The following is a 22,455-nucleotide window of genomic DNA, read 5'->3' as shown; positions in this document are numbered from 1 at the left end:
TGCGTCATTATATCCAGTCTCACCTTCTTGTTGACATTCGTCACTTTAGAGGCAAAACATTGAGCCTCTCTAGAAGATGTCGACGACTGTCGCGATTGCCGCTCCCGCCGCCGTCATCGCACTTTTAACGCTTTGTATCGTCAGTGCGAACGACGACAAAAACCGTTGCCGTCATGGGATATTATCCCCCGATTATTTGCGTCTTCTATCGGTACGAAACGCCGTCCAACGTCACGCCGTTTGCAACGATCGGACGCCCGCGAAGTACTACTTCTCGCCCGGCACGGACGCCGGCAATCGTTGGGTAATCTTTTTGGAGTCGGGCGGCGGTTGCAGCGACATTGCCGATTGCAACGAGCGCTACGAACGAGCGCCCGAGCTCATGTCGTCGTCGAGACTGCCGCTGTGCGCGGAGGGTACCGACTTGCTGTCGCGTGATCGCGACGACAATCCGCTCTACTGGAACTCGACTCACGTGCTCGTTCCCTACTGTAGCAGCGATCTCTTTCTCGGTCAAACGTCGAAATTGGGACCGTTCTACTGGCACAACGATTCGAAATATAACGATTTTAGTTTTCGCGGTTTTACCGTTTTTCAATCGATTGTCGAAGATCTGCTCGCATCGCACGGATTGCATCTCGCCACCCACGTGGTTCTGAGTGGGAGCAGCGCGGGCGGAATCGGCGTCATGGCGCACGCCAAGTGGATGAAAAACTCGATTCCACACGCCGAAATGAAACTACTAATCGACTCCGCCTGGTTCGTCAATTTTCATGGTCACTTAGAAACGAGGCTCAAACCGGAAACAAACGAACTGATCGACTACACGTCAGTGGAAGCGTGCCAAGACGACCCTTGGCTCGGCTATCCGTGCTGTTTATCGGCTGCATGCATGATTCAACGCAGTCACCTTCCCAGCGACGTTTCGATTTACTTTGTTCAAAGTCTCTACGATATTTTCATTTTGAAGGACTCGATAGCCGAAATAGCCGACGCCGCCAATTCGTCGGCCGAGGACGTACTTCGCATTGTCAACGGTTACGGCGGCGCGATGAACGCGAGCATGCAAATGACGTCGTCGAATCGTATCGGCATGTTCTCGCCGGCTTGCTTTCAGCACGTCTATTTCGCCACGTCGTCCTTGTGGAAGAAAAGTCAATTTTTGCATCCTCACGCCGAAGAGGAGCAGAACAGTTCGCTCTTCACTTTTAGACATGTTATTCGAACGGGGTATTGGGATTCGGTTAGAGTGAATGAGTACACGCTGAAGGAAGCGCTTCTACTGTGGCACGAAACCGATCGACCGATAAGGCTGATCGACACGTGTCACGGTGCCCGCTGCAATTCTTATTGTCCGGACAGTGTCGGTGTGAACGCGTCGGAAAATTTGTGGTCGACGAAAGTTGACTTGGTCGTCGTCGTTGTCGCCGTTCTGTCCGTCGCGTTTTGCGTTGGAATGAAATTGACGCTCACCGCATTTCATTTTGGCTTGGATTTCGAGCAGAATAAACGCGTAAGAGAAGGTCGTTCTGTGTCCGAGCAATTTTCTGAATGCGAGGTCGGAGTTAGCATCGCTTGTCTCAACTTGTCGTACGCAATTCGCGAAGGCTTAAAGAGGGGAAAGAAAGAGAAGTGGACTTTGTCGGATTCAATGGACGGTCGCAGAACGATGATTTTAAATAATGTGTCGGTCTATTTCAATCCCGGTCAAATGGTAGCAATCATGGGCCCATCAGGATGCGGCAAGACGTCCTTGCTCAACGTATTGAGCGGAAGACGACAAACGACTGAGATAACAGTAAGATCCGATTTTGAAAATATATTGCGACTGTAACTTCGTCTAGGGTGACGTGTACGTGAACGGAATGGAGATCAACGTCGTTCGCGAGTGGTACGTGGAAAACACGGGCTACGTTCTTCAACTCGCCACTCCCTGGCACGACGAGTTAACCGTTCGACAGACGTTGACGTACAGTGCCTTTCAACGCCTGCCCCAGACGATGCCGACTGCGTGCAAATTCGACCGAATAGAACAAGTTCTGCGAGAGGTAAGAGCCTGCGATGCCGTTCAAGAGTTTTAGGCAACCCAATTATCTCTAAAATCAGCGTTCAAGTTCTCTTTTATATCTAACCGTAAAACGTTTGAACGGTACTTTGCCCGCGAAGTCTTTTGATGAGCAAACTTTGTAGACGGGTCTTTTGGCTCAAGCCGATAGAGTGATTGGAGGCCAAGTCGGTCCGGGTTTAAGCGGAGGACAGGCGAGTGCGACACGGATCTTGACTCTTTTTTTCTAAAAATCTTTATTTTAGAAAAGACGTCTCGCTGTTGCACTTCAGTTGCTGAGTCGACCCAACGTCTTGTTCCTCGACGAACCGACGTCGGGTCTCGACGCCGCCTCTTCGCTCGAGCTACTTTCCATGCTTCACGTCTTAGCCATGGGAGGTCGTCTCGTCGTCGTCACGATTCATCAACCGCGCTTGGAAATATTTCATCTGTTCGACAACATATTGCTGCTTTCCAAGGGCCAAGTTGCCTACTACGGGACCCCGTTTCGAGCACCCGAAGTCATAACGGAAGCTCTCAAAGCCGAGGACGTGTTTCAAAAATCAAAGAGCGCGTCCAATCCGGCCGACGCCGTCTTGGACGCTCTGAACGACGACAATCTGAGCGACATCGTTCTCAATTATTATTTCAACAGTGGCGAACCGGACGCAGTAGAGTTCGCCATAGTGGAAGCCAAAGCGTCAAACGGAATACCTCCGGAAATGCTTGAAAAAAGGTAAAAGACGCGTTTACGCGAGCCGTCCGTCTCTTTAATGATTTCTTAGAGTGAACTCTGGTCGCTTGTCTCGTCTGGTGAGCACCGAGGCACGAAGTCGAGCGAGAAGTTCGTTTTTTCAAAAGATCTACTTGACGCTTATTCTCACCGTCTACGGCGTCGTCGTCGGCGGCGTCTATCGGAACGAGACGGACGGCACGCTTCTGATGGCTGTTTTGTGCATCATGTCCTGCGCCAGTCCTCTACTCATAACGACGATCGTCTACACGGGCGTGCTGAAGCCGCTCGAACTTTTTCGTCTCGAGCATCGCGACGGCGTGGGTCGTCCGTTCGAGTTCGTTTTTCTTATGTTTTGTCGCCTTTCGGCTCTCAGCGCAATTCCGTTCACCATTCTCACGAGCGTCACGTACGGCATGGTTCTAGCGAGCGACGACGATCTAGCGACTTTCGGCGTCGTCTTGCTTACGAAATTACAGCTGAATCAATCGTGGCTCTCCATATACATTTTCACCGTTTGCGTCACTCCGACGTGGGCGCATCGCATTTGTCCTCTCCTCGCCGCCGTTAGCGGATTCTTCAGCGGACTTCTCGTACCTGTATCGGTGATGCCGTCCTTTCTCGCGTGGATATACAAAGTCAATCCGACGTATTGGGCCTACGGCGGCATCGCTCGGCAAGTTCTCGTCGACAGAGACTTGCCTTGTTCAATGGTTGCATCGTCGAAAAGTATCGAATGCTATAGACAAAAGGGAAATGCGATATTGTATGCGTTTCAATTTGAGGAACATTGCGTCGGTCCTATACTATTGGCGTTGCTTCTCTTTCAGGTGGCTTTCGTCGGTTTGACGGTACGTGTGCTTCAACGACAGCTGAAGCCGCCGTCCTCGAGAAAAAGCTTGATGCTTCCCAACTGTTGCTGTCTCACTTCGGTTTCTGTCTTTCCGGTAGACAAGAGCGTCTCTACGCGACGAAGAAAAAACGCTTTGAGTAGCAGAGAGCTGCAGAGACCTTTGAAGAGCGCGCTGTCGGTGCTGAATTTGGTTGAGAGTAGCGAGTCGCATCGGGTGGTTCACGGGCAGAGTCGTCGCGCAACTGTAGAATTGCCTCTCGTTTCTCCATCTACGACTTTGAACCTCGCTACCGAGTCCGAACTGGTGCTCACTGAGCGACGGATTGAAATGACGAAGCGCGTCAAGGGCGTTCTCTACAGCTTTGTCGTAGCCGCGCCAAGACTTCGCAATTGGAAGCAAAAATCAGAGAAACCGATTCAAACCATGACAGAGGAAATACGACGATCGTCGGTCGAGTCGACCACTGATGAAGCCGGAAAGTTGACAAAGAAACAAATTTCGTTTTATCGACGAGTCTCGGTGGTCAGCGTTTCAAGCAGTGACGACGATCGCCGGAGGTTGTCTTTGGACGGCATCGCTTCCTTTTTGGAGTCAACCATCGAGAGCACCGATCGCCACTAGGCGTCAAAAAAGGAAATTAAGCGGATGCATAAGGTTAGTGGGATGATGTTTGTTACAGTGTAGGCTAATTATGTGACGGTGAACCACGTGCACTAACAGTAGTCGAGGCGGAGTCGACAAGAAGAGTGAATTGATATTTTGTGTAAGCCCGGATAGGGGACTTTCGATTTCCGCATACACAGCGATCGAATGGCTTCTCAGCCGTCGGGAATAAAAACGATGCTCGAGAGCGCGGCAGAAGCCGTAAGGCAGGGCGATGTCGACCATCTGTGCGAAATCCTCGACGTGTGTCGCGACGCGGCGACTCGGCCTATCTCCAGCTTCGAAAACCAAACTCTGCTTCACGTAGCAGCAAAAACCGGGCAGTCGAGGTGTCTAGAAGCTATCCTAACGTCGAATGAATGTAGAGCAGACAAAAGGAAAAAAGCCCAAAGGAACAATTCCGAGTTGTTGTTTCCTTTTAGACAATCTAGACGTGAAAGACGGATCGAGATCCGGCCAGGTGAGATCGCGTTCGAGATAGGGGACAAAGAGTGATAGTGAGAACGATCGAATCAACTCTTTTATGTGTAGACTGCTCTTCATTTGGCCGCAATTAGTGGAATGGAGACGTGCATTCGACTTCTGCTCCAGTACGGCGCCAATCCGTTGTTGCGCGACGAATTGCGCGATTACACGCCGCGCGACTACGCCGAAAAGAACCAGTTGGAGAGTTGCACCAGGCAGCTTCTAGAAGGCGAAGGTGAGAGTGGTCCACCGTTTCGTTGACTTAGTCGAAAGTCCTTGCCCGTGTCAGAAAAGTACAGACATCGAGGAACCGAAGAGGAGAAAATGAGGAAAAAACTTTCTGGTGAGAAGATCGCACTCCTCGGATTCCTTGTCGAACGCATTTGTTCTTTGCTAGAACTACGCAATCAATTTGAGGTCGCTCTTCGCGCAGGAAAAACTGAAAAACTAGAAGGCATTCTGTCGGAGCACGAAAAAAGCTTGATGCAGAGGCTTCTGTTCTACTCTCAACTCAAAGAGGAGACCCTCATATGCACGTAAGGAAGAGCCATCCTATAGTTAGACTGTCCTATCCACTAACGCTAAGCAAACGATTTTTCTACAGTCTCGCAAGAATGGATAATATCAGCGTTCTGTCTCCGTTTCTCGAGCGTCTCGGTTCGCCTCCGCCGTCGCCGGCGACCGGCGAAACTCTCCTCCACTTCGCCTGCATTCACTGCAACGATCTCATCGTGTGCGCCGTCTATCATCACTTCCCGGAAATGGCCGCGGTCGCCAATAGCGACGGCGACACGCCGCTTCACGTCGCCGTTCGCGGACGTCGTCGCGACGTCGTGCGAGTTCTTCTGCAGCCGTGCGTCGCAGTCGGCAGCAGCGGCGGCGAAGGAACCGAAGCCGGCGTCGACGTGAACGCCGGCGACGGCAAACGACGCACGGCACTGCATCTCGCCTGTCTTCTCGAAGCGAAAGACGTCGTCAAAGTGCTCCTAATCGACTGGCCGGGACGCGTCGGCGTTTTTCCCAACGTCAATTCGTTGGACGAGTACGGTCGAACGCCGCTCCACGAGGCGACCTGGTCGGGCGACGACGACGTCGTTCGATTGCTCTTGAATCACGGCGCCGACGTCCACGCGCGTGGACGGCCCAAACGGCGTTGTCTCGAAGCGATTCGAGTCGCGACCGCGGCAACGCCGCCGACGCCGACGACAACGAGGACGATAACGAGGTCGCGAACGGAGAGCCAGACGAACGAAGAGGAAAGCAGCGGCGAAGCTCGCGCCGATTCGCTATCGCGAGAACTCGTCGGACAATCATATAAGAATATCATGATGGAGCAGGAGGCGAGAAACGGTTCGCCAAACACTTTCAGGCACTGGGCTCATCAGTCTGTCGACTCGGAAAGCGGCGGTGGCGGCGACGGTGCCGGCGACGGCGGTGCCGGCGACGTGGAGACGCTTCATCGACGTCAGGTTACGCCTTTGATTGAAGCTTGCGTTAAAGGTGACCGCGTCATTGTCGAACTTCTATTGAAGAAAGGAGCCACAGATTCGAGTGGACTGGCTCTGTGCGTTGCGTTAGTCAGCGAGCGAACCGACATCGTTCGACTCCTTCTGACGCGACTCAACGGACTTCGTCGACAGGCGCAAGCTCGACCGAACGCCATTGCCGTTCGATGGGCCGGACTTCAGCTCAGTCACTTTGACGCTCAATGGCTGACTTTTTTGAGCGACGGCGAATCGGTGACGTCGGACGCGAAGCCGTACACGGAAAGCGAGGTATTGGAAAACGCCGTGCCGCCGGCCGTGACTTTGCATCGCTTATCCCGCGAAGAAGAAGACGATGATATTGACGGGAAGTCGAACGAACGATTTCCCGTCGTTAGTCATCTGGATCTTCACGCCAATCAACTGAGAGACGTTCCTATCAATGTGTTTGAACTCGAACATTTGACATATCTCGACCTGTCGCAGAATCGTCTGCACTTGTTGCCGTCGACCGCGTGGCAATGTGCCAATTTAACCGAATTGAAACTGAATAAGAATCGTTTGACGTACTTGCCGTCGGCCGTTTGGTTCCTGACGAAACTGAACGATTTGAACGTCGCCGAGAATCAACTGAGTCAACTCGACGTCGCGGACGAATGCCGAATTCACTTGGAACGACTCGATGTGAGCAAGAATCGGCTGACGAGACTTCCGGCGGCGCTATTCGCCGCCAACTCGTCGCTGACGTTCCTCAAAGCGACGAGAAACAGAATCAGGGAACTGCCGCCGAACCTGTGGGACACGTTGACGTTGAATCATCTTGATCTGTCGCACAATTCCATAGGACAATTGCCTCTCCCGCGATCTTCGTCCACGAGCAGCGCTACCTTGAGAAACGATTCGTTCCTAGAGCAATTGGACGCGTCCATCGGTTCGGATTCGGTTATAATACAACAACCGCTAAGTTCGTGGGTGAAAATCGAGCCTTCAGCGGGAAGAGCGATTCGGTCGCCCGACGCGTCGGACAACGGTGCGAGCGAGCTCAAGTCGATCGCATTCAACAAAGGGCTCGTGACGTCGCACTGGCTCGTCGGCGGCGAAGAAGTCGTCAGTGCTTCGAGCGGCGAGGTGAAGAAGTCGACAAGAACGGGCTTGGAAATTCTCGATTTGAGTCACAATGGATTGGTTCGCATTCCCGACGGACTTCCGTGCGCGGCGCCCAATCTCGTCGATCTCGATTTGTCTCATAATTACATCGCCTGCATGGGCTCGACGAAATCGTATCCGGCCGCACTCCAACATTTGCGCTTGCAGAATAATCGGATCAAAATTGTTGATTTTGAGGAATCGTCCTTCAAAGACGAATTCGTTCGTTGCTGGAAGGAGCCGAGCGGCGGCGGCGGAAACTGTCGGCACAGAAAACACGATTGGCTGTGCGAACTTAAATCGCTCTATTTATCCGGCAATCAGCTCGAACGCATCAACTTAACGTTATCCGCCGCCGGTGGAAGTTTCGGTCGACGTGCCGCTCGTTCTCGTCCTACGGTCACCACTTTCGTTAATCTCGAGACGCAGAGAGAACTTTTGGCGCTTCCTAATCTCTCGCGTTTGGACTTGAGCGATAATAATCTGTCGGCGTTGCCGGCGTCTTTGGGCGCTCAGGAAAGTCTTAAGAGCGTCTATCTGACGAAGAATCCGGACTTGGTCGAATTGCCGCTCGAATTGGGTCGACTCCGAGATGCCATTATGGTGCTGAGGCTCGACGCGAGTCAGATGCGAGTGCCGCCGGTCGACGTTGCGTCGTCGACGCCGCGAGACATTCTGACTCATCTCTACGCTCTTTTGCGAAAGTAAGAGAAAAATTGTTATCCGTCGTCCTATTGGTGGCTATCTTTCTTTCTTTCTTTCTTTCTTTCTTTCTTTAGCTCTGTCGTTCATCGGCACATGAAGCTGGCGGTCGTCGGTTACGATAAACGAGGCAAGACGACTCTCCTACAGCGACTGTCGCGCGTGAGTGCGAGAAAAATTCGATCGGAGCACGTTTCGACGAAGGGAGTCGCTCTTGGCCAGTGGTCTTTGAGTCAGTCGTTGCGCCAAAAGAATCGCGACAAGCAGCCGATCGTTTTTCTGACGTACGATTTCGCTGGCCAGGTAAGAACGATGCGATCAATGATTGATGATGAGTGAAACTGTGCCTTACCGCGACGCAATAGGTAGACTATTATTCTACTCACCAGTGTTTCCTATCGGAGCATTCTTTGTATTTGATTGTGTGGAAAGTCACGCACGCCGACGACGTGTTCGGACTGCGACGCTGGCTACTTGACATAGAGGTACTGTAGTAGGTAGGGGGGAAACGTTGCTAGCAATATCTACGCTCCTTTTTATATATCTAGGCTCGCGCTCCGGGCTCTCCGGTTATCATCGTCGGCACGCACACGGATTGTCTCAATTCCAGACTAATGGGCGGTCTTTCAAAAGATGCTTATTTGAAGAAGATGAGCGATATGATTCGCGATCTATACGTCGTCAACAGACACGGATTGCCCTCCATTGTCGGTATCGAATTCGTCAGTTGCACGAATCGCATTCGAAACGGTTTGGAAGAGCTGCGCGAAACAATTTTTGACGTCGCCGACAGTTTAGTCATTCAGGGGAACAGACGTAAGAAATTGCAATTCAAGTACGTCCAATCTCATTGCGCATTATTGCCCATTCAGTTCGAAACGTTGCCGACTTGACGAAACAGCAACGGGGACGCGCCGATTTTCTTCTTCAACGAAAGATACCGGCTTCTTTCTTAGAATTGCAGAAAAAAGTCGGCGAAGCGGCCAGTGAGCTAAACAGCAAAGGCCGCGATCCTGTAATCGCAGAAGCCGAATTCGAGTGAGCCAAAAAGTCATTTTTTTGGTAGATGAATTTAGATCGTATGTATAGAACTGTGTGTAATGGATTGTTCGACGACAAGGAGGAAATGAATCAGGCCGTTGCTTTTCTACACAGACGAGGTTAGAACCGAATAACGACAGTAGTTTTTATCTTTGACCAATACCTTCCCCCTCTAGGCATCATGCTCCACTACGACGAGCCAACGTTAAAGAATTTCTACTTTCTCGATCCCCAGTGGCTCGGGCGAACGCTATCGTGCGTCATAACGATCAAAAAAGAGAATCCGTTTCTCGTAAACGGTCTGATGAAAAGAGAACATCTCGAAAAACTTTTCCGCAAGGGCAGTCACGTCGAAATGTACACTCGATTGATGGCCATCTTCGAAGTCGCCATACCGGTGGACGAGACTTGGCTTCTCGTCCCGTCGCATCTTCCGTCGACTGTCAACGAAGCCCACTCGCTTACCATCGACGACAACGACAACGAGAAGACCGTCGAATCGAGCGTTCTCGAATTCTCAATTCCAGGTGCATCGGCGTCTTTTTCGCTACCCGAGTCGCATCGTCGACCGTTGAATCGTCTCTGGATGATGGCCTACGTTCCGAGCGGCTTCTGGCCTCGAATCATGTGCAAAATGTCGTCCGATCGACGTCTCGTCGAAGCGCTTCTTCCGCCGAACGCCGACGACAATCGCGACGTCATGGCCGGTTGGATGAAACGTTGTCGTTGGCTTCGCTGGGTCGACGGCGTTCAGCTCAAGTGGCGTCATCGCATCATCTTGCAACTGCGACAGAAACAGACGCCGCCCGAAATTCGTTACCAAGAGGCGAACGGCGAAGTGTGGGTCCCACTGAAATTGAATCAGGGTCTCGTCAAAGCGTCCGCCTGCATCGAACTCTCCGTTCACCTATCCAATTTGTACCAACTCGCGCGACTCGTCGTCGAAGAACACGCGAAGACGACGACGACGACGACGACGACGACGACGACGACGACGACCAACGGCGAACAATCCCGCCATTCGACGCCGTCTTCCTCCATTCGCGACAGCTACACGTCGGACGCCGCCGATTCGACGATGCTCCTCACGACTCGTCAGACGTCAATGTCGTCGTTGTCGCCGTCGCCGTCGTGTCGCAACAGCAAAGTGTCGACCGCGTTCGGAATGGACTGGGCGAATCGGACGGCGGCGCGCGAGAGTCGGCGCATCGGCGCCGAAATATTCGTGCTCGTTTCGTCGCACGTGAAACGGCTCGTCGACGATTGGTATCCAGGACTCCAACTCGATTCGTGCGTCGTGCCTATTATTCCGTGCGGCGAATGCTTCGTTTGTCCGCTCAAGCCGACGCTCGTCGAGTCGAACGTGGCGTCGTCGGAGACGTTGTCGGCGTCGACTTACGTCTCCTTGACTGCCGTCAAGCCCGTCATGTCGTCGTCGGCGGCGGCGGCGGACGGTTTGGGCGAAGCGGATAGCTACGACATGATGACCGATCACGTCGACGTCGTCGTTCGCTATATGTACGGAATGCGATACGACGACGCCGTTATAATGGCGAGCAGGGAGAATCCGAAGTTTTATTGTCAATGTCACGGCGAAATGGATTTGAGCGCGCTTGCTCCTGATCTGGTACGAATGGCGACTACGCGCGTGTACGATTGATTGTTTTCTCTATTTTTGACAGTTTTTTGCCGATTTGCCCTCCGGCGTCGTCAAAGACTACGAACCGAAAGCCGTTCTCTATAAGGAAAAGTGTCTCGGTCGCGGCGGCTTTGGGGCCGTATTCGAAGCCCGACTCCAAGACGCAGTACGATGATGTACACACATGCGTAGCTACAGTATTGCATTAATTTTTCTAAGAACGGTCAAACGAAACGAGTCGCCGTGAAGATATTCAGCAAACCCAAGGACAAAGATGAGGCCGTCAAAGAGTCGGCTTATTCGATCACGAGTTACACCGAAATGCGTCACGAATTGGCCGTATTGGTTCGCTTGAATCACAATCACATCGTCTCGTTACTCGGCGTCTGTCGTCGGCCACTTTCGCTCGTCTTGGAATACGCCCATAAGGGCAATTTAGAAACCGTCGTCAAGGATTTTAAGAGGGAGAAAATCATACTCGGTCCGCAGACAATGAGACGTTTACTTTTACAAGTAAGGCCTTTGTGAGTCTATTAGCTTCTTGTCTCGAACGTTTGCTTTAGATTGCCGCCTCTGTCTCTTACCTTCATGGTCTCCGGACTCCCATTATTCATCGCGATTTGAAGCCGGACAACGTGCTGGTCTGGGCGTTTCCGCCGCCCAGTTCTGAGCACGACGCGAGCTATGACATCGTTCACGTGAAACTGGCCGACTACGGCATCAGCACGTTTGCCCCATTCGGTCTAGCTCGCGATCTCGGCGATCACACGGCTCGATACACAGCGCCGGAAATCCTCCAGTACGGTCGCAAGGCGTCTTATAACGCATCGGTGAGGGGACAACAGCAGCAGCAGAAAAAGAGAAGTCATTTCTTTCTCTCTCTCTTTTTTAGGTTGATGTCTTTTCCTACGGGATGCTGGCTTTCTTTATTCTCTCCGGTCACAAACCGTTTAAAGATATGAACGGCACTGCAGCTGATCATGAAATTAAGCGAGGGAATCGGCCTCTGCTGAGTTTAAACGTATCTACTATTTAATTCCGACGTTCACCTAAACCAGTGTTCTTTTATTTTAATTAAAGGAGCAACACTGTTCTCCTGGATTGCAAGACGTGATCATCTCTTGTTGGCAGCAGTCCGCCGATCTTCGTCCCTCTATGGAGCAAGTGGAAACTGCGCTTTTGCAGACGCGATTCGGCGACATCGTCGACGTAGTGACCGTCACAGAAACCGAGACGATCTACGGCGCCGTCATGAAACGAGACGACCTGTGGATAATAGGCGGAAATAAGAGAAGAGGCAAATTAACTTTCGTCAGCTTGAAAGAAAAACAAGTGAGTGCTGTAGCCCAAATAAGTGCACCCATACGTCAACGTCGCATCTCTTCGTAGGCAATTGCCTACGACGTCACATCGTCTCGTATCGAGGCAGCGAGCATTGTTAACGACACGCTGTGGATGGGAACGCTTTCCGGCCACGTGCTCGTCTACTCTCTCTCCCCTGAAGATCAACCCGGAGAAGCTGCCTTGCTCTTTTTCGGCTCTCTCGGCAAACCGTGCTCCGTTCTAGCAATCAAGCACTCGTCGTCGAATCGCATCGTCGCCGTGTCTCTCGGCGACGGCTCGCTGCGTCTTTACGACGATCAGATACGACGTTCGAGTAGCGGCGAAGCTCTACTTCGCACCGTTGGATGCTCGCCGTGCATCGATCCGAGAGCGAGATCGTCGCCGGCCGCATCCTGCATGACGTTCCTTCGAGGACGGGACGGAACGCTTGAATTGTGGTGCGGATTGACGACGTCCAAACTAGCTGCCTATCGCGTTGACGTCGAGTCGTCGTCGTCGTCGTCGTCAATGAGCGGCAGCTTGACGACAACTGGTAGCTTGAGCGATTGTCTGGTGAAGCGCCATGTCGATCATCTCAACGACTGCTTGCCCGACGTTGCATCGCAGCCTTTTAATTTTGCTGTCGTGTGCGGAGATGCTAACGAAATCGGCGGGCCTTTGCTTTGGTTTAGCCAAGTGCGTCGACCTTATTTGGTCTGTGTCAAGTACGATACCGAAGAGATGCACGTCTTTGATTTGTCGTTGTTGCTAAGCGACTTCGTACAAAGTAAGTTCGTCAGAAATCAGTTCTGGACTTTTAATAAGTAGGTTTTTTATGTGTAGAAAATCGTTGCTTTGTTACTGCAATTACAAGCCGTGGTCGGGATTTGATCGTTGGCATGGAAGGGGGCTCTGTTTTGATTGTCGACTCCGTCCACGTGCGATGCGTCGCCTTGGCTAAAAACCTTTATAGCGGAAAAGTTCAGTTCATTTGCACGAAGCTCGACGAGAAGGAACAAAGTCGAGAGTACAAGATTGTCAGCGGTGGAATTGGATGGAATAGTCTGTGCCATCAGCGGAAAATTATGGAAGTAGTTCCGCAGTCGACGGACATCATCACGTGGAGTGGTGGCGTCTTGGATGAGTGGAATCTTCGGGATGTCAAGGATCTGGAAATGAGTGCTTCTTTAAGTTTAGCAAGCTAGTAATATTTTTATACGCTGGGATCAATTAATCAATCTTTTTTATCGTACTGTACTCAATACTTTTTTAACGCGCGCTGACTTCAAGTGACTTGACGCAATGGCGACTGTTTTTCGTCTTTTCGTCACCTTTCTCCTTCTCGTCGCCTTCTTCGTACCCGCTCGCTCGTCCGGAAGACGATTCAAAGTTCAAATCGACGATAAAGCGTCGTGGGGAAAAGTGGAGAAAACGATCTCCGAACGAACGCGAGCGAAACGCGCCGCCGCGACGCCGCCGCCGCCTCCGATATCGCCAGGAAAAGTCGTCAACGTATTCGATCTCAAAGAAGAACGAAGCGAGCAGGGCCTCGTTCACTGGACGGGAAACGGGAGCAAGGCGAGAGAGCGCAGAGTAGCCGCCTCCCCATTTTTCACTCCTATCCTTTTGATATAGACAATCTTTTTCCTGGCTCAGCACACGAATAGTCGTGGAGTCTTACTCTCAACGAAATTATGGAGGTGCTAGGGGGGAGAGAGGGAGTACGAATACACGCATCCTATTCTCGTTTTAGATCTATCGACTACGGATTGACTTTTAATGACGATAACGGGAAATTTGACCAAAAGGCGCTCATAGATGACTTCTACGTGTCGCCAGCGAACGGCGCAAAGGTACGTGGTACCGGATGGTACACAAGCGTCCTGTCCTAACTAGATAATGATGGCCTGCTGTAAGCCATCATATGATCCCCGAACACCCTCAGTAGTTCGATCTACGGTAGCAAACATCGTACCGTCAGAGTCAGCGCAAAAGCTATCTTGTACGATGTAAATTTACTCTAGAAACACCTGGTGGATATGCCTATACAGTACTCATAGACAGAGAGTTAAGGCGTTTCATTCAGATATCAAAACGTGCCAAGCTAGATTATCAGCTCGCAGTTGGGTTTGCGTGCCGAAGCTCGCAGCACGACAAACCCAACATGCTCCTTTACTGGGTTTTCTCAATGAATCATAGTGTTATGGGCCAGTTCTGCACTCTTCAGTTTATTATTCTTTTTATTTCCGGTGTGAAGTGGGTGATGTAGCCTGTTTGTCGTCCTGTGTGTTTGCCTGAAAGCTTTCCATTACAATCCGGGGTTGTTATCTACTGTGACGTCACCTTTTCGCTAGCAATTGTGTTCAAAATACGGGAGATTATGACATCACAATGAATGTGATGTCATAAAGGCACCTTTGTGTGTGATTGGCCTAAGAGCGATTGTGACGTGAGCGTTACCGACAGACAGACAGACAGACAGACAGACAGACACACACTTTCCGATTTTGGCCGATCACGTTTGAGAGCCCCTCCCACCAGGGCGCGCGCCCTGGTGTTCGGGGAATTATCACAATCAATGAGATACATTTATTTCTTTATTTATTCATCGATTCGCTTTAGGCGATCTTTGCCGACGTCGTTCACTCTCAGATCTATGTGACCGAAGACGAAGGCTCGAATTTTGCGTCGCACGTCGTCAACTTCAATCCGAACACGATCGTGTTTCATCCGACGAACGCAAAGTGGGTTCTGGCGAAAGACACGGATAAAAACGAGGTTGATTTTTTTCGCGATTAAATTCGACGTCGATTGAACGGCCATGTGTTGGGTTGGGTTGGGAATAGCTTTATTGTTCGACGAATCTCGGAGCGACTTGGACGATGATGGCTCAATCTCCATCGTTATCAAAACCAAAAATTTACACGTTCTATTGGTAACTCCTGACCGACGCGTCAATTTGTTTGTGGAAATTTGAATTGACGTAGGGCTGTTCCTGGAGTTGACAAGAAACAATCCTACGTATATTTTGAAGTTGAAACGGGAGACGGTGAAGAAAGATTGTCGCTCTTCAAACGATTATTATTATTGATCTTTTTTTTTCTAGGTGGTTCCGTTCGACTGTACAAAGAAGACGCGCTGAATCCCGGTCATCCGACTTCTCTCCTTGGCTCGATCGATACCGTGGAACTCATTCCGAATTCCCTCGTCATAATCGACGAGTACATGTTCGTCAAGGGCCAAGTCGGCTCGATCATGGAACTCCATCGGTCTCACAATCGCGGCTCCTTTCAAAGAACCTATTTCGCATCCGTGCATCCTTTTACGGTAAGAGAGAAAAAAAAGAAACTGTTGTGTCGTCATCCCCCCGTGTTTTTTTTTTCTTTGAAGGAATATTCTATTGTCGACGCTACCGAGCACCAAGTCTTCATAGCCGTGCGTCACTATTCGAACATGACGAACATCTACTCGTCGGACGAGTCGGGTCGATTCTTCACGCTCTCCATAGACAACATTTTCATAATCGACAGGGGCTCGTGGAACCAGCGTCCGCCTCTCATCGCTTTCTACAGGGTGAGACGCTCAATTGAATCATCGTCGTCGTTTTTCTTTTTCAGCAGTGTCAATTTAGGTTTTGGGCGCAAGAGGCGTCTATTTGGCCAATCAGCGTCACCAAAGAAAAGTGCAGACAAAGATCTCCTTCAATAAGGGAGGAGACTGGCAGTTGATGCAACTTTCGCCGGCTGCAAAGAAGAATTCAAGTTGCACTTCGGTTAGATGGGAATCTCGCTAATAGAGGCCGGGGACGTATTCTTCTTATTTTGAGATTTGTTTTACCGTAGAAATGTTACGTTCATGTGCACATTTGGTTTCCGTTTCAATCCAACGATGTTGGCGTGTCGTCTTCCGATAGCAGTGTCGGTCTTATCCTCGCTCACGGTGCGTGCTTTTGTTTTTGCTATTATTATTATGTTTTGGGATGCAAATTGCCTTTCACTTGTAGGAGGCGTTGGCGAATACTTGACACTAGAGACGTCGATGCTGATATCTAATGATTCGGGTCTCACGTGGAGTCTGGTAAGTGAAAGTACTACAGTGTACTAGATTCAATACAAGATTTCTCCTTTTTTAGTCTTTTTCAGACTCTGACAAGGACGGCAACGGATTCAATTTCGTCATCGGTGACCACGGAAGTTACTTGGCGTCAGTTGAACACTACGAAAAGGTGACGAAGATCCAGTACTCGTGCACCGAAGGATTCAAGTGGTCGGACGTTTCCCTTGAAGACGAGTCACTCGTCGTCAACGGTTTCTTTACCGAGCCCGGCGAAACGACCGAATACGCGTTGTAAGATCAAGAAATACGAAAAGAGAAGGAGAAAAAAAACAAATCTGTTGTTTCTTCTCTTTCAGCGCTTTTTGCAGTCGACTCAGTCAAAATCAATTTAATAATTGGGTCGCTATTCGATTTAATTTCACGTCGTTATTAAAACGAAAATGTCAGCGTCCAGCTGACTACGCCGATTACACGCCCTCTTATAAAGTAGGAATTGTTTGCCACGTACCTACACACGTCTGGAGTTGTTGATTCTTTTTTTTTTCCAGTTGATTGGATCCAAGTGTCTACTCGGTCAAACGACGACGTACGAACGTCGTAAATGGAATCATTGCTGCTATAACGACGAGGAGTACGAGCGTGAAATTAAAGTGACTCCGTGCCAGTGCACTGAGGAAGATTTTGAATGGTGAGACGTCACGAGAGCAATCTCTCCAAGCCATTTTTTTCCTAATATACAGTGACTACGGATATACTGAGAGTTCCTCGTCGTGCGTCCAGATTCCCGGTCTATCTCCGTGGGATCCGACTGAAGATTGCAAAGGGAAGACTTACAACAAAACCAAAGGGTATCTCTGCATTTTATGTCAGAACTTCCAAAAAGTGGGTCATCGACTCTTCTCTCTATCTCTCAAGATATCGAAAAGTCGCCGGTGATAAGTGTGTTGGAGGCAAAGTGGACGCTTACATTCCTCAAGAGCTCCAGTGCCCTGATATTAGTGCGTCTATAAAATCAAAGTCAATATACTGAATGGGTTTTTTTTCTAGCTCCAGGCGGACTTGACTTTGATTCGGACATTGCGGGAGTGGGCGCCGCTGCTGGCAAACAGGTCACGTTCACTCTCAGTCTCGCGCAGAATAAGGTTAGTCGCCACCGTCTTTATAGTCTATCATGACCATTGCCGCTTTTTAGGGAACTGCTAAATCTGCCCTTTATCGCTTCTCCTTTGGCGACGGTTCCGATCCTGTCAGCGTGACCGGAATAGATTTGGCTTCCGTGCAGCAACACACTTTCAACAAAAGCGGCACGTACGACGTCAAAGTCGTTGTCAGAAACGCGGCGGGCAGTGCTTCGGCGTCCATTGAAGTTGAAATTTTCGGTAAAATTGTGAAACATTTCACTGACCCTCCAAAACTTCTCTTTCTAGATCCTGTTGTGGACGTCGTCGTTCTTCCGCCTCACGCCGTCACCGTCGGCGTTTTAGTGAACTTTAGCGCTCGCGCCGTAGCCGGCGGCACTTCGTCGCCGCCTCGCCTAGGAGCCGTTTACTACTATTGGGACTTTGATGATGGATCGTCGACGATTACGTCAAATTCGACGGTCGCGCACAAGTTCGACGACGTGAAGGAGTATCGGGTGTCGGTGACTGCGCATTCTCCGCTGTCGACGTTTGCGACTCACCGTCACGTTGGCGTGTTTCGTACGTTGTTGTCGCCGTTTCGCGCCTTGTGCTAGTTTGAGCTCTCTACTAGGAGTGGTGAAGACTTTGCGATTGGGATTCTCTGCAAACGCCGATTCCGTTCGATCGTTGATTTCTGATTTTGATGTGAAGCTCTCTGCCGCTCTTGTCGACCGAGTTTCTCAGGTAGATCAACGAGCAACGGACGTGACTGCTTAAAACGCTTCTTCTCTCTCTCTCTCCCTCTCAGCTGACGACCAATTCGGACAAGAGTCGCTTCGAGGCGTTTGTGTATCCCCAAAAAGCGGGAGCGACTTTGGAAGTGGATTTGTCCGTCGTCGCCTCGACTGCGGCCGAGGAAACGAGCGTCGACGATGTCAGTAACAGATACTATACGCATCTCGCTTTTGAGTTCATAAACTCCTCGCAGATACTTGACAAAGCGGCCAAGATATCATCAGTCAACGTAGAAGGATCTTCGATCACGATAACGTCCAGGACGCCTGTGACAGGTGCGACCGAGTGAACGCGAATTGACCGGAGTTTAATTAACGCCGACTCTACAGTTAATACAGGAATAAGCAGCTCTAGCTCCTCCAGCGGAAAACCAGTGAACAAGTTGGCTGCAGCATTGGCCGTTCCTGCCTTCCTCCTCGTCGTTGTTCTCGTTGTCGGTTTCGTCTGGTATTGCAGGTGAGGAGGGCACTATTGATGCTATCTCCGCGTCGTTTCACTTCTCTTTTTTCTCCTTTGAGGCGGTATAATCAGTTGCGAAATGCATACTCGATCTTGAACCAGGATCCGACGGACGACGCCCCGTTGAGTTTGGGCGCCGACGAGAGCGACGAAGAGGACGAACAGCAGGCCGTCAAATTTTCCGGAGGTCGATTGCAGATTCAGAACGCTCCCGCCGATCAAGACGACGACGATGACGACGAATGCGGCGACGACGTCAAGTTGATTGACACCTAGGTGAGTGGACCTTGCTGTGAAGATCGGTCTTCATGCTGCGCTTCGCTATTCTATTCTTTAGCATCTTGCGATTGGCACATGTAATAATAATACACGTAATTCGTATGCTTTCGGTGAAAAAGATAACGCGCAAGATAAAGCATAGTTATCATTGCTCGTTGTCTATTTTTTTCTAGTCTCGGCCAACGTTGTGCGTGCTCTTGGGCCTTCCAAGACGATAGACGTCCTGCGCTGGCACAAAGTAGCCAATGTACTTCACCTCTTCGGGGGTGGTGTCCCAATGATAGTGGCCCCCTTCGCCGTGGTCACTGAAGCAGTGCGTGTGCTCCAGACGAAGATCAAGATCCTGAAAAAGAAGGAGAGGTAAATTATAATTATGAAGACACGCGGGATTACTGGATCGTGACTGATAAACACGGAGAGGCAGACCAACTGCGATTTCATTTCGTAGAATCGAAGCCAATCGGCGACGTCTTTGTCGGTCTGAAGAGGAACTTTCGAAAAGGCCGGCTTGAAAAAGAAAACGAGGGAGATGGAGCGTGCAATTTCTGCGTGGCAATTCTTCACTGACCATGACGTGGAGTTTGGCTTTGCCTTTATCAATGAGAAATGCTCCTCCTAGAGCGACCGGTTTCGTGGGCCCGTAGTGTTCTGCCAAAGCCAGACGCATACAGGTAACGAAATTCTGATCACCAGTACGATTTGACGCTTCGACTTTTAAGACCTGAATGCAATTTGGTTGAAGAATTCGCTAGAAGCGATGCACTGTTGCAACCTTTCCAGGATTTCCTTCGGAGAGAAACAAATTGGCTAGCAAGCTGAATTCTCTTGAGTTGTAACGCTCAAGAATGCAAGAGCCATCCTAGCGAGCAAGTTAGACGAGCAGACGAAAGTGTTTGCCAACCTCTTCAGAAACTTTTGCTGAAAATGACCGAATTCTTCCCGGATCGTCTTCCTTCGCCGTTCGAAGATTGGGCATCAGCTGCAAACATAGGTATAGAAAAACGGGATTGAATCGAGGAGGAAGGCTTCTTTACCTCGCAATTAACTCCAACGAATCGACTTGAACCAGCTCCAGCTCCAAGAATAAATGCACCTGGTAGGTCGCACCTCTTGGCCACGTCATCAAAATCAAAGTACTGTGCATGAGAAAAAGCTCAGAGAGAAAACTATCACCAATCGGTATTTAGACCTGAATATTTTCTAGGTCAACGAGAGGTACTAAATTGGGAACGCCGCCTACGTCGGCGAGACGCGCGTTTCCACAAAGACCTTTTGACGTCACGGTAAACATCCGGGTTCTCATTCTTTCTCTTGATACCTGGTGCGGCCAGATTCCACGGCGTTTCTCTCAAATCGGGACACTCGGCGACAGAGACCGAAACCAGGCCGAAATTTTTTTCTAATCCCTTTCGGAGAACTAGAGGCACGTATCGGGGTCGGGCGTTCGCTCGAGATGGATCGCGAACTGGCCTCAGGCCAGCTAACCGGTCTCGATCTCCGCCAGCGGAGGATTGTAGAGAGGTGCCTTTTGATCGGGAAATGTGGATTGGCCGGATTTCGCTTCCATCGTCTCTCGGACTACGGGAGCTTTCAACAGCCCGTACAACAGTGCAACAACAGCGAAAAGTCTACAAAAAAAGTGCTCGAAAAAAAAAGAAAGCAAAAAGGCACATTCAGCATAAGAACGGAGTCAGACAACGAAAAGTTCAACGTCAAGCCAATTTCACGAGTTCCTCATACTTTTTTGTAATGGCTCGTCGACTTACGGGGTCGCCGAGCTGTGCACAAGCAGCGATAAGAGTGCCAACTGTCGGAGATTTTTCCGCTCCCCGAATCCAGGCTTCGATGACAAATTGTGTTCTCACTCTGTCAGTGTCACTCTGACGCCTTATCTGCCTGGTGTTAGCGCTGAAATTTTGACCTAGCTCTTGCCATTGGTCGTCGACAAGATGACTAACTGCCTTTATTAAGGTTTTATCTGGTTCTTTGTCATCTGACGGAAAGCCACTTGAAGGATCTGACTTTGATTCAGCTTGTGGAGCCGCTGGATGTGAAGCAGCCGTATTTGTTGGAGCCACCGGATGTGAAGCTTCTGCTGTAGCTATCGCTAGTTCTCCAGATGAGCCCAAATCTAGAAAGATCAGCATCAATTGTGCGTCTAACGACATGGAGTTATCATACCAGGAAAAAGGAAGTCGCGGCCTTTGATCAAATGGCACACAACGGCGGTCGCAGAAGCAGTGCAATATCCTTGGAAAAACTTCATTTTCGATCTTCCTGTGCCCAAATCGGAGATGCCTTTTGCAAAGAGAGCGTTGATGTCGTTGAGATTGCCCCTGACGCTGTGCAAAAAGGCGTAGCCTTCCATTTCGTAGCCAATCAATTTTCTCTGCCCAACATCTTCTGCAATTTTTTTATAGTCGACTGCTTCGTTAACAATGTCTCCCGATAAGACGTTATCTGTGTGAATTTTGGGCAGTCTTGGATCCTTTGGAAAGACGGTGCTTCCTCTTGGTGATCTCTCAGAATTTTTGTCCACGTACTTCTGTCCAGCGTCAGTGCGCGAAAGGACGTCATCATATTGGCCTTTGACGTGGATATAGCCTTCCTCTTTCAATTTTTGAACTGCTTCGACGACGGCATCGTCCGGCACGCATTTAGCATCCTTCGCTCCCTTGGTCCATTCAGGATGACCTTTGTCAATCTCTTCGAAGATCTTCGTCAGTGTTACCTCTTCGGAAGGAATCTAACAGTTCGAACAATGAGAAGGTGCTACAATACATCAGTATACAGCATTGCACCTTCGACAAAATGAAGTCTTGAAGGTAAACGGGAGAGGGCGTGTCTTTCATATCCTCTGGTATGAGGCTCGCCCACGGGCAGTCTCCGCTGACGTCAACAGGTCGGACGATTGTTTTCATCGGTTCTTTGAGATCGACTATTTGAGCGTCGGCGGCTCGCTTGCCGCCTTCGAATTCTTTTCCCGCATCGCGAGTAATTTTGAAGGGAACGAGAACGTCGCCGAGTTGGACTTTCTTGTCGTATCCGGCCGCCATTCCAACCATGACGATCATCGACGGATTGAGAGTCGTGTGAGAGACGTTGCTGACTAACTGAGCGGCCGCTTCGCGACCCATCTCGATGGGAGTCACCAAGGCGATTCTTAGCGGTCCCTTGCCCTCTTTGAACCCATTCCATTCGATGTAATACAGGATGACCCTCAATTGTCTGGTTCCTGTTTTGAAGCAGTCGATGGGGCCCTCGAACTTGGATTTGGTTACGTGTTCCAACGCCTTTCGAGCGGCTTTGAATTCGTTCTCCACCACGGCGGCGACGCACAGATCGACTCGTCCTTTGAACGGCATTTCTAAGGTAAGGTGGCAGGTGGCAGGATCTCACACTGTGGGTGGGTAATGCAATTAGCGGCGTTAATTGTTAGTCTCTAATTACATTGCATCGGCGAAGCAAACGGTTTTAATTTAGATTATTCAGTGCTAAAAGTAACGGCAAAAGAGTTCATAGGAGAAAAGAAACGAGAAAAAAAGTTGACCACCAGCATGTCGTTCAAAACAAGCCCAAATCGAGGAGTTCCTTGTACTTTTTCGCGATGGCTAGACGACCTACTCTCTGATCGAGCAGCTCACAGGCAGC

General features: G+C 50.2%; 5 protein-coding genes across 7 annotated transcripts; 3 read left to right on the top strand and 2 right to left on the bottom strand.

The window, feature by feature from the left end:
- Positions 1-58: 58 nt before the first annotated feature.
- On the top strand, positions 59-4,252 carry LOC136189203 (ATP-binding cassette sub-family G member 1-like). 2 transcript variants are annotated; one of them, XM_065977099.1, is made up of 6 exons: positions 59-1,798; positions 1,845-2,048; positions 2,191-2,259; positions 2,311-2,780; positions 2,830-3,543; positions 3,608-3,752. In XM_065977099.1, exons 1-6 carry the CDS (start codon positions 77-79, stop codon positions 3,624-3,626), a joined length of 3,198 nt encoding a protein of 1,065 aa, XP_065833171.1. In that variant the 5' UTR covers positions 59-76; the 3' UTR covers positions 3,627-3,752. The 2 variants fall into 2 exon arrangements, with proteins under 2 accessions (XP_065833171.1, XP_065833170.1); XM_065977098.1 differs by having other exon boundaries at positions 2,830-4,252.
- Positions 4,253-4,367: 115 nt separating this feature from the next.
- Positions 4,368-13,401, top strand: LOC136189200 (leucine-rich repeat serine/threonine-protein kinase 1-like). Of its 2 annotated transcripts, XM_065977092.1 has the most exons (20): positions 4,368-4,394; positions 4,454-4,655; positions 4,717-4,754; positions 4,826-4,994; positions 5,049-5,102; positions 5,157-5,295; positions 5,364-8,093; positions 8,169-8,394; positions 8,457-8,576; positions 8,640-8,907; positions 8,964-9,129; positions 9,181-9,251; positions 9,309-10,759; positions 10,815-10,937; positions 10,991-11,284; positions 11,335-11,601; positions 11,664-11,792; positions 11,852-12,103; positions 12,161-12,881; positions 12,938-13,401. In XM_065977092.1, exons 2-20 carry the CDS (start codon positions 4,472-4,474, stop codon positions 13,297-13,299), a joined length of 7,764 nt encoding a protein of 2,587 aa, XP_065833164.1. In that variant the 5' UTR covers positions 4,368-4,394; positions 4,454-4,471; the 3' UTR covers positions 13,300-13,401. The 2 variants fall into 2 exon arrangements, with proteins under 2 accessions (XP_065833164.1, XP_065833163.1); XM_065977091.1 differs by lacking the exon at positions 4,368-4,394 and having other exon boundaries at positions 4,430-4,655.
- LOC136189208 (VPS10 domain-containing receptor SorCS1-like) lies at positions 13,374-19,795 on the top strand. The gene is made up of 26 exons (XM_065977104.1): positions 13,374-13,672; positions 13,730-13,794; positions 13,848-13,947; positions 14,717-14,872; positions 14,941-15,029; positions 15,082-15,143; positions 15,201-15,421; positions 15,485-15,667; positions 15,726-15,866; positions 15,937-16,033; positions 16,098-16,171; positions 16,227-16,441; positions 16,507-16,636; positions 16,699-16,838; positions 16,891-16,998; positions 17,066-17,148; positions 17,198-17,292; positions 17,343-17,529; positions 17,578-17,850; positions 17,903-18,015; positions 18,080-18,205; positions 18,260-18,341; positions 18,396-18,522; positions 18,585-19,164; positions 19,253-19,475; positions 19,524-19,795. The coding sequence occupies exons 1-24, from the start codon at positions 13,397-13,399 to the stop codon at positions 18,799-18,801; spliced, it is 3,360 nt and encodes a 1,119-aa protein (XP_065833176.1). The 5' UTR covers positions 13,374-13,396; the 3' UTR covers positions 18,802-19,164; positions 19,253-19,475; positions 19,524-19,795.
- On the bottom strand, positions 18,865-20,391 carry LOC136189225 (ester hydrolase C11orf54-like). Its single transcript, XM_065977128.1, has 9 exons — positions 20,290-20,391; positions 20,123-20,221; positions 19,994-20,073; positions 19,839-19,940; positions 19,706-19,783; positions 19,577-19,663; positions 19,373-19,525; positions 19,198-19,311; positions 18,865-19,147 (listed from the first exon to the last, which is right to left on the bottom strand). Exons 1-9 carry the CDS (start codon positions 20,369-20,371, stop codon positions 18,974-18,976), a joined length of 969 nt encoding a protein of 322 aa, XP_065833200.1. The 5' UTR covers positions 20,372-20,391; the 3' UTR covers positions 18,865-18,973.
- On the bottom strand, positions 20,378-22,202 carry LOC136189215 (uncharacterized). Its single transcript, XM_065977111.1, has 3 exons — positions 21,606-22,202; positions 20,986-21,550; positions 20,378-20,935 (listed from the first exon to the last, which is right to left on the bottom strand). Exons 1-3 carry the CDS (start codon positions 22,167-22,169, stop codon positions 20,517-20,519), a joined length of 1,548 nt encoding a protein of 515 aa, XP_065833183.1. The 5' UTR covers positions 22,170-22,202; the 3' UTR covers positions 20,378-20,516.
- Between the last annotated feature and the right edge of the window lie 253 nt (positions 22,203-22,455).

This window comes from Oscarella lobularis, chromosome 7 (assembly GCF_947507565.1).
Source record: "Oscarella lobularis chromosome 7, ooOscLobu1.1, whole genome shotgun sequence".
In the NCBI taxonomy this organism is placed as follows: domain Eukaryota; kingdom Metazoa; phylum Porifera; class Homoscleromorpha; order Homosclerophorida; family Oscarellidae; genus Oscarella; species Oscarella lobularis.
Note: the sequence above shows the minus strand (reverse complement) of the source record. Positions and strands in the feature narration are given on the sequence as shown.

Excerpts from the sequence above, each read along its gene's own strand:
- LOC136189203 (XM_065977098.1), top strand. The coding sequence starts at position 77 with ATGTCGACGACTGTCGCGATTGCCGCTCCCGCCGCCGTCATCGCACTT. Across the intron at positions 1,799-1,844 it reads GACAAACGACTGAGATAACA|GGTGACGTGTACGTGAACGG; the intron begins GTAAGATCCGAT and ends AACTTCGTCTAG. Across the intron at positions 2,049-2,190 it reads TAGAACAAGTTCTGCGAGAG|ACGGGTCTTTTGGCTCAAGC; the intron begins GTAAGAGCCTGC and ends CAAACTTTGTAG.
- LOC136189200 (XM_065977091.1), top strand. The coding sequence starts at position 4,442 with ATGGCTTCTCAGCCGTCGGGAATAAAAACGATGCTCGAGAGCGCGGCA. Across the intron at positions 5,296-5,363 it reads GAGGAGACCCTCATATGCAC|TCTCGCAAGAATGGATAATA; the intron begins GTAAGGAAGAGC and ends ATTTTTCTACAG. Across the intron at positions 9,252-9,308 it reads TGCTTTTCTACACAGACGAG|GCATCATGCTCCACTACGAC; the intron begins GTTAGAACCGAA and ends TTCCCCCTCTAG.
- LOC136189208 (XM_065977104.1), top strand. The coding sequence starts at position 13,397 with ATGGCGACTGTTTTTCGTCTTTTCGTCACCTTTCTCCTTCTCGTCGCC. Across the intron at positions 15,030-15,081 it reads AAAATTTACACGTTCTATTG|GGCTGTTCCTGGAGTTGACA; the intron begins GTAACTCCTGAC and ends GAATTGACGTAG. Across the intron at positions 18,342-18,395 it reads GTCCAGGACGCCTGTGACAG|TTAATACAGGAATAAGCAGC; the intron begins GTGCGACCGAGT and ends CCGACTCTACAG.
- LOC136189225 (XM_065977128.1), bottom strand. The coding sequence starts at position 20,371 with ATGGAAGCGAAATCCGGCCAATCCACATTTCCCGATCAAAAGGCACCT. Across the intron at positions 19,941-19,993 it reads TTGACCTAGAAAATATTCAG|TACTTTGATTTTGATGACGT; the intron begins GTCTAAATACCG and ends TCTCATGCACAG. Across the intron at positions 19,148-19,197 it reads TGTTTATCAGTCACGATCCA|GATCTTGATCTTCGTCTGGA; the intron begins GTAATCCCGCGT and ends CTTCTTTTTCAG.
- LOC136189215 (XM_065977111.1), bottom strand. The coding sequence starts at position 22,169 with ATGCCGTTCAAAGGACGAGTCGATCTGTGCGTCGCCGCCGTGGTGGAG. Across the intron at positions 21,551-21,605 it reads AAGACTTCATTTTGTCGAAG|ATTCCTTCCGAAGAGGTAAC; the intron begins GTGCAATGCTGT and ends TCGAACTGTTAG. Across the intron at positions 20,936-20,985 it reads CCGCGACTTCCTTTTTCCTG|ATTTGGGCTCATCTGGAGAA; the intron begins GTATGATAACTC and ends TGATCTTTCTAG.